The 16792-nt window shown below is 37.6% G+C and overlaps 1 protein-coding gene across 1 annotated transcript in view; it reads left to right on the top strand.

Annotated features, from left to right (window-relative positions):
- Window positions 1–16792, top strand: part of LOC120473373 (uncharacterized) — a 46320-nt gene that overhangs the window by 25135 nt on the left and 4393 nt on the right. The window contains exons 4-13 of the mRNA XM_039663176.2: window positions 2010–2049; window positions 2309–2389; window positions 2561–2668; window positions 6196–6305; window positions 10277–10325; window positions 12730–12850; window positions 12948–13042; window positions 13134–13199; window positions 14816–14915; window positions 15636–15788. Of these exons, the coding sequence (XP_039519110.2) occupies window positions 2010–2049; window positions 2309–2389; window positions 2561–2668; window positions 6196–6305; window positions 10277–10325; window positions 12730–12850; window positions 12948–13042; window positions 13134–13199; window positions 14816–14915; window positions 15636–15788 (923 nt within the window). The remainder of the gene's footprint in view (window positions 1–2009; window positions 2050–2308; window positions 2390–2560; window positions 2669–6195; window positions 6306–10276; window positions 10326–12729; window positions 12851–12947; window positions 13043–13133; window positions 13200–14815; window positions 14916–15635; window positions 15789–16792) is intronic.

The raw sequence follows: 16792 nt of genomic DNA, 5'->3' as shown, positions 1-16792 counted from the left end.
CAATACGATGACCTCTCACCTTACTTGGAGATGTTAAAGGGATAGTTCACACGAAAGTGAAAATTCTGTCAAATTACTCCCACTCATGTTGTTCCAAACCCGTAAGACTTCCGTTCGTCTTCAGAACACAAATGAAGATATTTTTGATGAAATCTGAGAGCTTTCTGTCCCTCCATTGACAGCTATGCAACTGACACTTTGATGCTTCAAAAAGTTCATAAAGAGATTGTGAAACTAATCCATATTAATCGAGAGGTTAAGTCTACATTTTCTGAAGAGGCTCAATCGTTTTATATGATGAACAGATTGAATTGAGGCTTTTATTCACAAATAAACCTTCATCAACTCACACATCAGTTGTGGTAAACAGAGGCTCAAGCGTGTTTGCTTGATGTGCAAGAACTAATGAGGTTCATTCTCGAGAACCAATGAGGTGTGTTTTCGCATATTAAGCAGGTTCAGTTGAGCTTCGGTTTATGTTCGCTGATCAAATTTATATGTGAATAAAAGCCTAAATTAAATCTGTTCGTTCTCTTTAGAGCCCGACCGATAAAGGATTTTGAAGGCTGATACCGATACATATATTTCTTGGTTTTAAAATCCGATATTCTGATATATCGGCCGATATTTTTATTTATTTATTTATTTTTTCAGAAACGCACAACAAAACATTAACAGATTTCCCTAACATTAGTTATTTGTAGTTATTTATGAGTTTTAAATAAAATATGATGATACATTTTAATAAGAAACTTGTTTCTTTTATTGTCACAACAGAACAGACTGATGATAGTGGCATTAGCTAGCTTTGTGGTTTGCTAGTCTATGATGAGCCATAATTTAGCAATGGATAACGTCATACTGCAAATTGGAAAACATACATTTTCAATATAACAGGCCAAGAAGAGATTTAATTGTTATTCAAGCTATGTATGTGTCGTGACCAACTCAATGAGTGTTGCCAACATGGTTCAAGCGTGATTCGTTTTTATTTTATTTTTAAAATATTCATTTATCGGCCATTATACCTCCCGAAACGTATAGTTTGGAAAATGCCTAATATCGGCCTGCCGATATATCGGTCTGGCTCTAGTTCTCTTTATGAGCTTTTTGAAGCGTTGATGTGGATGTTGCATAGCTTTCAATGTAGGAACAGAAAGCTCTCAGATTTCATCACAAAGATTTGTTTTCCGAAGATGAAAGAAAATCCGTCTTACTGTGCGTTCACACTGGACGCGAATAGCTCGTCAAATTCGCGTCTACCGTGTCTAGTTTGACGCTTGACCACTTTGTGTTAATTCTTGCATAAAAACAAAAGTTTGAAGCGAAATTTACGTGTCATGCAAGTCAGAATCGAAACCCGTTGGCGGCCATCTTTTTTATGTTGATTGAGCATTCATTGAGAGAGTCACCACTCTGAGCAAGCAGCTAGGCTCCTGATTGGTTAACGCGGCGCGAATTGACGCCACAGTTCAGATTTTTCAACTCTGGCGGCAGATGCGAATTCGCGTCAAACGCGTGAATGCACTATTAGCACTAACTAAATCATTTGCGCTTAACGCGCCAGAAGCTCAATTTGCGCCATTCGTGCAAAGTTGACGTGCGAATGGGGTGTATTCGCGTCTACCGCGCTGTGCTCTACGCCTCATTTGCGCAGCAGGAATTTTTATGTGCATAACGCGTCTTTGCATTAACTTAGCATTGAAATCATTCACGCCTGACGCACTATTCACGTCCGGTGTGAACGCACCGTTACGGGTTTGGATCGTCATGAGGGTGAGTAATTAATGACAGAATTGATATTTTTGGGTGATCTATCCCTTTAATTGCTCAACTGTGCTCAACTGTGTTGTCAAAGAATATGTGCGAATTATTTTGCCTGACTGTAAACGCTAGAACAGTGTTGTCAGGATTGTGTTTCATAAGTCCACAGTAAAATCGTCCAATGAAGTTTCTGAATTTTGAAATACAGATTTAACATCCATTTACCCTTTATACTTCCTTTCCAGTGAAGAGGAACTGCCAACACCCACCGCAGTGGAGGAGAAGGTGACATTAGAATATCAGCTTTCCTTGCACCTGCAATCCTTGTTAAATCTTCTATGGCAAAATTCATTTTAAATAAGTTAACCCATTGAATTGTCTACTACTGTATATACAATTTTAGGCATTCAAGTTGTGATGTTACATTTAAACTAACTTGGGGGTTTAGCTTTAACCATTTTCTGTTTCTGTGACTTTGACTATCCTCTTTGTTTTTGGTACATTTTTAGATTTAAGACTAAAATTCATTATGCTCTGTCTCTAGTATAAACTCCAGGAGGTCGAAAGAGAGGAAAAATGGGTTAAGATGGTGAAAAAGTGGGAAAAGTACCAAAACAGTGAAAAGGTAACTTTAATTGCTTGAATTGGATGAATTCGAAACAATCATAAAAATAGTTCCCATATTGAAATATTGAACGTTGTTGTTTTTTACAAGGCTGTGTTTAAAGAGGTTCACATGTCTGGAATTATGGAGATCCAAAAATAAATCTATTTGTTTCCCATGTGCCTTTTGCAGATGATGAAGCGGGTGTACAAGGGGATTCCCTTGAAGCTGCGCGGTCAGGCCTGGGCTCTGCTGCTGGATGTGCAAAATGTGAAGCAGGCAAACTTCAGGAAGTACGAGGTACAGTAGGAGCTTTGCAAGGATTTTCTGTTTGGGTTCCAGTAGCTCCTTTGAATTAAAAGTGGCTGTTTGATGTCCGTTCATTCAATGACTCGCTTGTTTGGGTTTTACTTTGTCCTGGGTGATTGTTTGGGTTTAAATTAGCCAGACATGTTTTGCCTCTGCCCTCTTGGCGCAGCAATGCTTTAATTTCATAACAAAGGTTTTCTGCTTCGCATGGTTTGTATAATCTTAACAACTCTTACATTAAAGTTCCTTGGGATTAAAGGGATAATTCACCTAAAAATGAAAATTCTGTCATTAATTACTCGCCCTCACATTGTGTTCTAAACCCGTAAGACTTTCGTTCGTCTTCAGAACACAAATTAAGTCTGAGAGATTTCTGTTCCTCCATTGACAGTCTACGCAACTACCACTATGATACTTCAAAATCAATAATATTTCAAAGCTTAATATGATGAACAAATTTAATTTAGGCTTGAGTAATTAATAACTATTTTCATTTTTGGGTGAACTATACTTTAAAAGGAGAACTCCGGCGCAAAATGAATCTTTGGTCTAATAACACATCGGTACCTAGTCGACCGTACTCTTCTCAGATTTGTTGTCATGATAATCGAATGTAAAGAGTTTTAACTCTAAAAACTGTTTAGCGTCTATGGCTAGTATATGGGGGCATTCAATAAGTAAAGAGAAATCGCTAGTTAATACCACTAACAAGGCTCAAAATAGCCCCACACTAACACAGTAGCATAATCAGGCTCTATACATGCAAAACGAAGCATTAAGAACTATGTAAGTGTACAGACCGTTTAATAAGAAGATACTTTATAAAGACGGTTCACTTTGTGTATACTGACAGGAGCCATCTTGGAAAACTGTATGAACGGCGTTTGTCAAGGTCAAAAGGTCAAGGTCAAAATGTATTTATATAGCACCATTTATACAGACAAGCTGACCAATGTGCTTTACAAAGCAATATAATATCACACAACAGAGCAAGAAACATTAAAATGCACATTACACGTTATTAAAAGCGATAGAATAAAAATGTGTTTAAGCGTGACTTGAAAATTGACAGATCAGGTGCGGAACAAACCTGAATAGGCAAGCTATTCCATAATGTCGGGCCCGCAATGGCAAAGGCACGATAACCTCTGTGTTTTAACCTGTACCGTGGTATGGCTAAAAGTTTCTGTGTACCTGACCTAAGATCTCTGGAGGGATTATATTGCTCTAAGAGCTCAGATAGATAGAGGGGAGCTAGGTTGTTTAGGCACTTAGAAACAAATAAAAGAATTTTAATATCGAACCGGCAACCAGTGAAGGGATGCTAAAATCAGGGTAATATGTTCCCGTTTACGAATGCCTTTTAAAAGTCTCGCTGCGGCATGTTTGTGGTTCGAAGTTCTCCTTTACACCAAAAAATAAAACAAAGTTTCCAGAATAAGCTGTAACGGAGACAAGACTTTATGCTGCAAAAGTCTGATTAATTGAGACTATGTAGTGTGTATATATACACACTACCATCCAAAAGTTTGGGGGCTGTAAGATTCATATATTTTTTTAAATAAACTTTTATGCACCGAAGACATTAACTTGATCAAAAATGACAATAAAGACATTTATCATATTACAAAAGATTTATTATTTACTATTTATCAAAGAATCCTGAAAAAAGTATCACAGTTTCCACAAAAATATTAAGCAGCAATTTATTTTTAAATTGATCATAATCGGAAATGTTTCTTGAGCAGCAAATCATCTTATCAGAATGTTTCTGAAGACTGGACTGAAGACTTATCATCACAGGGATAAACAAAAATGATCACATTGTAATAATATTTCACAATATTACTGTTTAACTATTTTTGATCCAATAAATGCAGCCTTGGTGAGCAGAAGAGGCTTCTTTCAAAAACATTTAAAAATCTTACTAACCCCAAATTTTTGAACGTTCTTCAGGATTTATATTTATGTATATCTGTATCTGAATTTCTAAATATATCTAGGTGCCCCTGTAATATTTATAACTTGTTTACTGCTCTGATGGATGATAAAAAAAAACAGAAGTGTTTCTCTTAAAGGGATACTTCAGAATTTAGCATTAAGCTTTGCATTAGTATAAAACCAGTACTATTTTCAAATTACCGTGCTTTCCACCCTCATATCCCCCTGAGACGAGAGATTTATGTATTTTTGTCTGGAAAAAATCCTCATATGACGCAAAAATCTTAATTTTGCATCATCTGAGAATTTTTTGGCCAGAGGATAAAGATTACAGTCAGTATAGGGGCCGTCCCGCATGTTCTCAAGCCGACCAAAGAGGGTGATGGGATCTCACTCACAGAATGGACACATAGTGTCAGCCATCTTGTTTTGGAAGCTAAGCTAGCAGGCTCTTGTTCTGTGGAGAAAGCTGAGTAGTAGGGGTTACCTTCCTCTTTTTCCGGACATGTCCGGCCGTCGATGTCCATAGCTCAGCTTTTGCTTTCTGCAGTCGCCATTCATTGTTTACATGCACAGCTTTTGTTTCAATCTAACTGAATTCATTCGATTGGTGAATCTGAATGTAGTGTTTACATGAACGCTAAACAAGTGATCGGTTGATGTGCGTTTTAACATTGCTAAGGTGTCGCTCATCGTTAATCACGCCACCGGCCTCGCATCGTTCTCCCGCGGCCCTCACTCGTCCCGCTCGCCACAGAAAACATGATGAATGGCGACTGTAGAACACAAAAGCCGAATCCTGGACATTTTGGGCGATCTCAAAACACATTTTCGGGCAGACTCATCACGGAGACTCATTAGTAGCCTAGACTTCTTGTTGTTTAACTACTGCGCTCTGTTAACGGTAGGCGTGGCCTCCTAGGGCAGCGAAGCAAATGCATTCTGGGAGTTGTAATCTTTCATCCACATGAGCCAAAAATACATTTCCTGGCTTTTTTCATTCTAGAAAGCTCCAAATTAAAAAAAATATTTTCACATTTCTTCTACATAAATGACCCATTCTGAATACACATTCATCATTCCAGAGGTGAAGTATCCCTTTAAATCGAAACCAGTGGCTGTAAATGCATTGTTTTTAAAAGATTAACTGTGGATTTAATTTAAAGGATAATTTAATACAAATTATATTTGTCATATTGCTCCAAACCTGTCTGTCTATATAATGTTAGTGACAATGTTAAAAAAAAAAAAAATTCTATAAGTTTAATATGCACAGATAACCATTAATAAGCCATTTGTTCATTGATTTTCAGTGTAGTGGATGAACATTGATGCTTCAAAAATGTTCTTGAGCAGTTAGATTTTGTCATGATTTTTGGATCAGCCAATGGCATGAGTGTAAGAGGTGACACTCTGTTTGACTGACCAATGGCAGATGGGCAGTGTTTGGGAAATCTTTTTTAAAATGTCAATGTTTAACTATCGAAAGGATGTTTTTTTTTAAAGCAGTCTGCAAATTTCGGAATTGTTTAACATTTGTATTATTTCGAATAATTTTTGTTTTCATGTTGTTGCAGAAAATGAAGGAACAAGCCAAGAAATATTCAACAGAAATTAAGCAGATTGACCTTGATGTCAACAGGACCTTCAGAAACCATATCATGTTCATGGAGCGCTTTGGGGTCAAGTAAGATATTGTGTGAATGAATACATAAACACACAAAATCTAGTTGTATCTTCGTTTCACTCAAGGTCTGTTTGGCATTTTACTTGTTTGGAGTGTGTGCGTGTGTGTGTTACCCAGACTTTTGTGTTGAGATGGTTCTTAAATGAGGTGCTCAGACCTTGTTAACCAAAACAAAAGCAAACTTCCTCTTTGTCACTGCATTTTTGTTCGGCTTCCTGTTTCTGTGAGTGGCCTAACAGGAAATGACACAACCGGTGACTCGTAACCATTATGCCCAGAATAAATATATACTTTGATGTTGTCCATAACAACTAAAGTTTTGCCACAGTGTCATGAAAAAAAAATGATTTCCTTTTGCGCCGGACAATCATAAAGACCCACTTGGGATCGTATATCCTCTTAAGAATGAACAGATGTCACAATAAAAATTCAATCATGGCTTTTTAACAAAACGTAGACCAGAAGCTGTTCAATAACCCTTCACAAATGTGATATTCAACTGTGCTCCACGTATTATCAAACTGAAATGGTCTTCAAACGTCAAGGTGTGTAGACCAAAGTGCATGGAGAGGTTTCAGCCATGTGGTTTGCATGGGTGGCACTCTCACAATAGACGTAGATCAACCACCAACCACTTTGCACAGGCAGGCTATCTGGTGGATGGAAGCTTTGAGTAATGACTTCTACATTTGTATTAGTGCAGCGGAGCCAATAAGAGGATATGGGGCGGAAGTGGAGTTTAACACTTCTGCTGTTTGTTTGCGTTACTCGTCAGTGTTTCTACAGCACACTAGTCACAATTCTGCTTTCGTCTGGCTTGTTATCAAGGGTCTTGCTGTGCATTGCTAAATCTTTTTAAATCTGCAGATGCTATGAATTATTAACATGCATCTCGTTTGGATGTGATGGCTTATGCATGAATGGACTCTTACTGCTACTGTGAGCTGGTTTCTTTCTACTGTTCAATTTGGGTTGGGCCCTCACGGCACATGTAGTTGGGGTACTGACAAAGAAGATGTCCTGGATAAAAAAAAGGAACAATATAAAAATAAATCAAATTAATTTGAACAATTAAACAAAAATATATATTAATATTTTATAATATTTTAATTGGAAATTATTAGGGCTGGACCCGAATATTCGTTCGGTGGGTTGGTATTCACAGTGTTCGTTCGGTTGGTATTCGTTCGGTTGTTATATGTCGGTTATATATGTCTTTTGGAATGCAGTTGGCTTATATATTAAAAATATGAATATCACTGAGAAGGCTGCTTTCATTTTAAAATACTAACGCGCACTTTGTGAAGAGCACTCGTGCATGCGGTTGTGAGCGACTCATTGGTTAAACGTACTTGCATGTCAAAATGCTTTTATGACGCGAAATTAATGTAAACACGGTCAGTTATATCTTAAATCAACAGGACAAACCACATTTACAATTTTAAAAGGGATATGTGCATTAGCGTGAATACAGCTTTTCATATCAAAACTGAGGGGAAATCACTCCAGCTCTTGAAAGAAAAACATTCAGACAGCCTACTTTTAAATACTGAGAGTTAGGGGTTTCACAACTACTGATTTTTGCTAGTCGACTAGTTTTGCATAACAGTCGACGACTAGTCGACTAGTCGTTAAATGGTTTATTCTAGGGGTGTGCGACAACACTAATAGTAAATGTCTCCACGATCTGCTTTTGAAGAAATATGGTAGTAGTAGTATCGTGTTACAGTGCATTCTATCAGTTCTGGCGTCTCTCAAATGTACAACGCGACGTAGCCTACACATCACACAATAAGGAATAGGTACGGGACACTGCAATTCACAAAAGTTCATTGTTTGCATAAGCCTTGCCGGTTAAACATTTAATTCACGCGCTGTTCTAACGTGCGCTTTCCTGAGCACGCGGCATATCCCCGACGCTCACAGGCTCATTAGAAGCCTGTCAAACAGCGCCTGAATACTGGACTAAGTTATCTTTCAAGTCTTATTATGCTAATACTGTTAAATACACACAATGTTTACATAAACAGAATTGGCTATGTCTAAAGTGCAGCCTCCCCATATAGAAAGTGAAAGCAAACATTTGAGAGAAAATCTGGTGCTAATATGCGTCTATATTAAACACGTCGCGTGCTGGTCTAAAAGCGAGAGTAGTACTCGTATTTTCCGCACTATAAAGCGCACTTAAAAGCCTTTAATTTTCTCAATCCGGCCTTTTCTCAAGCTTTATAATCCGGAGCGCATTATATATGGATCAATTGCTCGCGCACGTGTCCATCTTATGCCCGCTTTGTCACACGGCCAGTTCAACCTCGTATAAAATATCTCCCGCTCACGAGCGCTCTCTCTAACACACACACGAACAGACACTGCTGTCAGCAGGCTGCGAATGTAAGTTACGTGCCCGCCCCGCGCGCTCACGCTTAAATAAACGCCTCACCTCCGACGCCGCGCACTCGCTGCATTCCCTTTAGCACATCTAGTGGATGCATAATGCAAACCCAGTCAAACGTTTGAAAAATGTTCTAAAATAGGTCATTGAAGGTGCGCCTTATAGTGCTTATAGTATATAGTACTGCTGCTTGTATTTAAAGGGATAGTTAACAAAAAAATATATCTATATACATGTCATCATTTTGTTTCCGACTAGTCGACTAAGGCCAACAGCGCCAACTAGTGGTTGTGACAGTCGACTAGTCGACTAGTTGATGAAACCCCTACTGAGAGTACTCTTTGTTTATTGCTTGTAATGCTTTTTTGTTTCTCTTTATTTACTAGCTTTTATATTTTGAAGCTATATTAGTTTATATAGCCTATTTAAATTCCTCAACATGTAATTGGTTTAATTAAATATTATATATATATATATATATATATATATATATATTAAAGTATGTGTTTTTACACATGTAATTAAATACATATTTTAAGTGTTATTAAGATTAATTAATAAGAAAAAAAGTAGATCAGATCATGAGCCATCTAAAGATTCCCATCCCTACAGTACAATGATTTATTGCTTGTCTTTGTCGACTAATACAGAAGGTAAAGAACTTAAAAAAAAAAAATCGCATATTAAATCGCAATCGCAATATTAGTAAAAAAAAATAAATAAATAAAAATCGCAATTAGATTATTTTCTATAATCGTTCAGCCCTAATATCATGTTTTCAGATGATAAAGAAAACATGATTTATAGTCTGGAAAATCGGTAGGCTCAGTTATAAATTATTTCATGGAGCCCCTGGCTATAGATCACGGACCCCACTTTGAGAACCACTGGTATAACCACATATAAAAATATCATGTATTAATCTGAATTCCGAAATTGAAGACGAGTTCATCATTGAATAATCATATTCGAACATTATGTATGTATGAAATGCACATTTAAATGTACTTTTGAATACTATATTAAAGGAGCTGTATGCAAAATGTATTTCAATTAATCATACATTTTTCCCTGATATGTCACTAGACATTACGAAATCATGTTCATTTCAAATACTTATATCACTGACAACAGTAGTCTGGCCAGAATATTGTCGTTTAAAAAGTGAAGTCGCAGCCCTCGCATCCCTGATATTGATGTTGTCATGTTGTGTTTTGTTCTGATGCGTCACCCTCCACCGATCTACCAATCACAGAGTCAGTAGTGTTGCGGTATTTGGGTTGCCAGCTCTTCACTAGTTACCACAGCTGCAGATACAAACGTGTCGGAATCGGATAACAAAAATGTCTAACGTTGGGAAATCCCCAAAAAATACACTGCTCTACTGTAATTTGAAAGTGATTGCAGTACCAGTTTTGGCCACAATCCTGCATACGCCTCCTTTAAGTCACAAAAATAGTAGCTTCATGTCATTGACCAAATTTTTTGCCCACTATTAGTATCACATCATTAAAACATTGAAACTGTATATTTGAAATCTCGTTGTTGAACTTTGACCTGTGTTTTTTGTCCTTAACAGACAGCAAGCCCTGTTCCATGTGCTGGCAGCTTATTCGGTCTACAACACGGTGAGGGACTGACTGAGTCTGAATGTTTGTGTGTAAATGTGTTATGTAACTCAGAACAGCATGTGCTGGATGAACCAGGGCGGAGGGGAAGAAGGGCAGTTCGGTGTCCTACACCGACACACATACCGCACTAATGGCGACTTCCCATTCATCTCTATTGTTCTTAAGTTGAGCTAAATATAATGACTACAGACCCTAACAATGAAATGAAACTTGTATTTTTATCAGTGAGTGAATAATGACATGGCTCCATGCCAATTTGCATACGTATTTGTATTGTATAGCTTGCAAGCTACATGGGACAATTGTGTCCCAAATGGTAGCATGTTGAAAATAGTAGGTACTATACACCCGGATGATATACTATTCCCAATTTTGGAACTGTGCATGTCTCTTTTGGGTTAATGTTGCCCACAAACCCCTTTTTTTGCAAATGCAAAAGTTGTATAAACTTAAAATTAAAGGGATAGTTCACTTTGAAATTAATTTTTGATATGTTTTAGCTTACATCAAGGGCATCCAAGATGTAGGTGTCTTTGTTTCCACAGTTTTTTTCAATTTTGATATTTTTCGATCAAACCGTTCTTGTCTGTCAGTCATATAATGGAGGTATATGGGGTCCACCTCAAAGAGCATGCACAGAGAAGTCCAAATTAAACATGATTTAATGACTCGTAAATGTAAGTACACATTGATGGCCTAAGACACGAATCGAGCGGTTTGTGTGAGAAAACGAACAGTATTTATATCTCTTTTACCTCTTGTAATCACAGTCACGTCTAAGTACTCTGAGGGTGAGGGCGCTTCGGTCTGCGCAAGCACCAGAAAGCCCCAGAAGTGATCTCTCGCACGTGTACATTACTCATTGTTTACACAGAGATCACAGAAGTGTTATCCTTCACTGTGAAGATCTAAACATATTTAGATATACAGGAAATTGCAATGGAAGACGATTTCGATATATCAACAGACAACGTTAATTTTTTTTCCCGCAACCGCACAAGAGATCACTTCCGGCGCTTTCCAACGCTTACGCAGACAGAAGCGCCCGTGCCTTCAAATCACTTGGACGTGGCGGTGGTTTCAAGAGGTAAAAACGATATAAACACTGTCCGTTCTCTCACACAAACCGCTCGTTTCATGTCTTAGGCCATTAGTGTGTACTTACATTTACAAGTCATTAAATCATGTTTAATTTGGACTTCTCTGTGCATGCTCTTTGAGATGGACCCCATAAACCTCCATTATATGACTGACTGACAAGAATGGTTTGACCTAAAAACATCAAAATTTAAAATACTGTGGAAACAAAGACACCTACATCTTGGATGCCCTTGAGGTAAGCTAAAACATATCAAAAATTAATATCAAAGTGAACTTTAAAGCCGGAATACGCCAGGAAGTCTGTGCCCATCATACACAATGCTATTCTCTGGGAAATTGGTCAACTCTTTACTGCACAATATCTGCAGACTGGCTCCTCCAGACAGTAAATTGTGTTGTGTATTCCAGCCTATAAATGAGTTCAGATGTTTGGCTAGTTACCAAGTTTCTCAGCCTAACCAGTAACGACCCAAAACCATTCTAAAACTAGCTTACAAACCAGTTTGACCTGGCACTAAGACAAACAAATAATCCAAGTGGTTTTTTTTGTTTGTTTTTTGGTTTTTACAAGAGTATTTTTTGTCAAGAAAGCAATCGCATAATACACCCAGTACAGTAACAATATAAATTCAAGATGGACAAAATTAAGAGAATTAGTGACTTCAAATTTTGATTGTTTGTCTGGTTCTTGAGGACTGAAGTATAGTATCTGCTCTGGAGAAAGCCTAATTTCAGAGACAGTGACTCTAATGTTGCCCACAGGCAATGGCTGACCAGGATCTAAAAACCATAACAGAGGCTGGCTGTCTAGTGCTATTTGTACGATATGCTATTTAATTTATTTTTGGGGTACTTATTGGGAACTGACCACCATAAACAGAAGCGTTATAAAGGATCGAAGTGGAATAATGATGGTTTGACAGGATGCTTGACAAAACTGCTGGAACATTAGACGCACATAAATTTCCTTGTTTGTAAAAATGAGGAGTGTGTCAGTCTCAAAGAATCAGGAAATGGTGTTCTATTCCTTTTCCTTCCCAATGTGCCTATACAAAGTGGGTCAAACTGGGCAAAATGAGGGCGATGGAGGGGGGAGAGAGATTGAGAGAGCGAAAGAGGTGGAGTGAACAAGCTGGAGATGTTCTCTTCTATAGCAAAAGTATTACAGAAGCACTAACAAGTTTTGTAATTAGGGAAATGAGAACTACCGTTTCCTTAGGGCTTAGGCCGTTCTATATGTCTGAATGTTTGTTTTTTTGCGCAACTCACTCAACACTTCTGGTTATGTGGTTTTGTGTAGGAGGTGAGCTACTGTCAAGGGATGAGCCAGATCGCTGCCATTCTGCTCATGTACATGAATGAGGAAGATGCCTTCTGGGCCTTATCACAACTACTGACCAATCAGAAACATGCCATGCATGGTGAGCATCTCTCATTCTCAGTAGATGAATAGATAGCTCTTTTGATTTTGGAGAACCTGCTGTAATTATTGATACATCTCTCTGTGGTTTCTAAAAGGATTCTTCATCCCAGGATTTCCCAAACTCCATCGTTTTCAGCTTCATCATGACCAAATACTGTCCAAACTCCTTCCCAAACTCAGGAAACACTTGGTGAGATTTCTTATTTTAATCTCAAGTTGCTTGGCTTTAACAAAATATGAGTAACACTTCCTTGTTTTTTTAAATGTTGTCTTCAACTCAGGATAAGGAACAGATGTGCACTGGTATCTACACAACCAAATGGTTCCTTCAATGTTTTATTGACAGGGTGAGGCACAATTTTCATTTTCTACTTTTCAACAATTTCACTATTGTTATTTACTTTTAAACGGTTCATAGTGTCACCGTAAGGTTACGTATTACTACTCTCCTAGAGTGTTTTCTCCCTTGCTTTGGTTTGTTTTGGCATATGTGAACATGTCAATCGCGTTCGGATCCGCACCAAAACAATGGCTCCAAAATTGCCAAAGTCTAGGGTGCTTTCCTTTTGAGGTGTGATCTGAACCAATGAACCAAAGGGTATAGACCCCTTTTCAGTTGGTAAACACGGTGACGTTTTTTGTGGGCGGAGCTTAGGTGGAGGCAGAAAGATTCCTCTGGCCGCTTCACTAGCGCTAGTTAGCAAGTATTGTTGGCTTGTTTTTTAACAATGACTGGAGAAAATCCGATATTATCTTAATGTGTAAGGTCACTCAGTGTCCAGGACCGCGATTGTTATTTCCAAAAGTTATTTTTAACGGACAGAACCAGATTGGCCGACCCGTAGCCGCCTACATGCTCAATCAATGTATAGACGATCTGACAGGATTAACGTTACGTTACCTCGGTTGAGTGGCCTGACTTCTACACCTACCTTATAGAGAAACCGATCGTAAAGAGAAACCGAGGGCATATAAATCTTTAGATGCCTATATGGTCCTGTACAAGACTTGTGTGTATGATCCGCAGTTCTGCCGAGCCAGCGCCGAGACCACGACAATTTTATAAAGAGTGACATTACAGTGCGATTTTAATGATGTGAATATTTTCTAGAAATAAAAAGATACAGCATATTCATTTTTCATCAATCCTTGCACCAAACAACACAATACGATGACATTTAATAATAGTAACAATAATTTAAGCTCCTTATTATGTAGCCGAATCTGTGCTGGTTTGTATTGGCCGCCTCCAGTTTTCACTTTGTTTTGTAACTGTGACGTTGACGCAAAAGGGGTCTATTATAATTCATAACAGGAAATGTGTTATATAAATATCAGTAGTGTCTGATTCTGTGAGTGAGCATATTAGTTGTCACAGTTGAAAACCAAAAGAGCATCTCCTCATCTTAAAACGTTGTGTAATTGTGCTTCTCCGTGCAAGTATGCTGTCCCGATGAAGCCTTGATTTCTGCACTATAATAGGGGGGCTATTCCTCCAATAGGACGACAGCTGTACTCACATGTGACATGTGCAAACACATTTTAGTACGCTTTTGAAAGTTGCCTTGTGAAAGCGAACCAAACCAAGAAGAAAAAGCAACATTATGACAAATTAAGTCCCTGTTTCGGAAAAAAAAAAAAAGATCTATGGGTGTGAAAACTCTGTAAGGTACTAATATGCACCTTTTAAGCGTAGATACATTCGAAATCTCTTTCTGAACCCCCTCTACTTGATCTTGTCCAGGCCGGGACAAAAGGTCATTTTTTTTTCCAAATTTCCAAATTTTGCAACTCTTCACATCACTCGCTTACAGCAAGTTTTTGTGTAAAAAAGACTTGAAACATCATCTACTAAAAGTTTTATATGGCTTGGCTGAATCCCTCTTATGTCAATGTTTTATTCATGTCGGAGCTCTTGCTTAGCCGGTTGATGACTTGCCTCTGTTGTGTTTCTTCTACATAGACGCCCTTCACACTCACCCTGCGTCTTTGGGACATCTACATATTAGAGGGAGAAAAGATTCTAACCGCCATGGCCTATACTCTCCTTAAATTGTACAAAAGTAAGTTAGATTTTCACTTTGGTGAACCTCTGTAGCCTAGTGGTTAAATATCTGGGCTGGACACTGAAAGTTAAAGGGATACTCCACTTTTTTTGGAAATAGGCTTATTTTTACCACTCCCCCAGAGTTAAACAGTTAAGTTTTACCGTTTTCAAATCCATTCAGCAGATTTTTTTTTTATATATTTAGAAGAATATCAGTAACCAGACAGTTTCTGGTCTCATTGACTTCCATAGTAGGAAAAAATATACTATGGAAGTCAATGGTACCAGAAACTGTCTGGTTACTGATATTCTTCTTAAAAAAAAAAAAATATCGGCTGAATGGATTTAAAAACGGTAAAACTCAACTGTTTACCTCTGGGGGAGTGGTAAAATGAGCCTATTTCCAAAGAAGTGGAGTATCTCTTTAAGAATCAATATCTATATTGGACTATTCATGAGCAATCACCATTACAACACAGAACTGTATGGTGGTTAATGGTCGGGTTACCGACAGTTTTTAGCTATACAAATCCCATTTTGGGCAATTCAGCTATCATTGCACCATTGAGCATTAAATAAGGTTATACTTAGTCTGAGCAGTAGCACTCAAAAACACAAGAGTTATGGTTGTAGTAGTAAATGAGCTTCCTAGATATACTGTCAGCGAATAGTTTCTAATGTTGTAGTTGAGATTAATTTGAAGTTAATAAAGTCTAAACTTTTTTCTTCCTTTCAGAGATTCTTCTGAAGATGTCTCTGGAGGATCTGAGGGAGTTCTTGCAGGACCGCATTGCTTCATCTTTCAGCATGAGCGATGATGTTGTTATTGAGCACCTACAATCATCAATGTCAGAACTCCGCAGGATGAAGCTTGACCTCCCTCCTCCAGGTAAAAGATATTTTTAGAAATGACAATATTTTGTGCAAATACCAGATAGAATAATTAAAGGTGCTCTAAGCGATGTCACACGTTTTTTACGCCCAAACGTTTTTTGTCACATACAGCAAACATCTCACTATCCGCTTGCTGCCTGTCCCCTAAACACACTGTAAAAAAATGTGGTCTATGCATACAACTAGGGCTGGGTAAAAAAATATTGATTTCTCAATATTAATCGATTCTCATTTTTACCAACCGATATCGATTCTTAAACCTCAAGAATCGATTAGTCATCCTGTTTTCATTTGATGAATGAATGGAACATTGTAGCGTGTATCCTATCCAATAAATCGTAATAATCTTTGTGCTTTGTTACTATTTTTATGTAATAAAGTCTCTAATTTTGAATTAGGTCCATTTTTTTTTTTTACGAAATTCAAAAACGTAAATAGCGTTTTAGCGCTGTGGCGTGAGATCGCTCTGGCTCAGCTCAAGAGAAGCAGCAGCACATGATCTTCTCTTCCGCCTTAATAATACCAGTTACAGCGCCAAATAAACATGAATGAGCATCTGAAAGTTTGTTAAAAGATAGAGTACAACTTATCAAAATCCGTATCATCACATGGAATCGCTCAATCAGTGTTTCATCAAGCAGCTCGTAAACAATGTCATGTAACGTCACATTTAATTCAGAAAAACCATGTGACCATAAACTTAGTTAGTCAGCTAGAAAATTTAACTCTAGAGAGGAGAATTTTGCTAAATATATGAACCATATTACATATTCATTATAATTTTTAATGTTCTTCAATATTTAATTTATGTTTGAATAAATCAGGCAAGTTTTTTATAACAGCCACCATTAAAATGTTTATATTTCATATAACTTTCTTATTATAAAAAATAAATGTGTAATTTAAGTGTTTGTATAGCTATAAATCAGTTCATTTTTATGTTCAATATCATAGGTGGCTAATGAAGCCAATAGGCTACTGACTCCCATAGTTTACAGC

This window comes from Pimephales promelas, chromosome 25, assembly GCF_988280905.1.
Source record: "Pimephales promelas chromosome 25, fPimPro1.hap1.1, whole genome shotgun sequence".
Lineage (NCBI taxonomy): Eukaryota > Metazoa > Chordata > Actinopteri > Cypriniformes > Leuciscidae > Pimephales > Pimephales promelas.
This window is presented reverse-complemented; position numbering and strand designations above follow the sequence as displayed.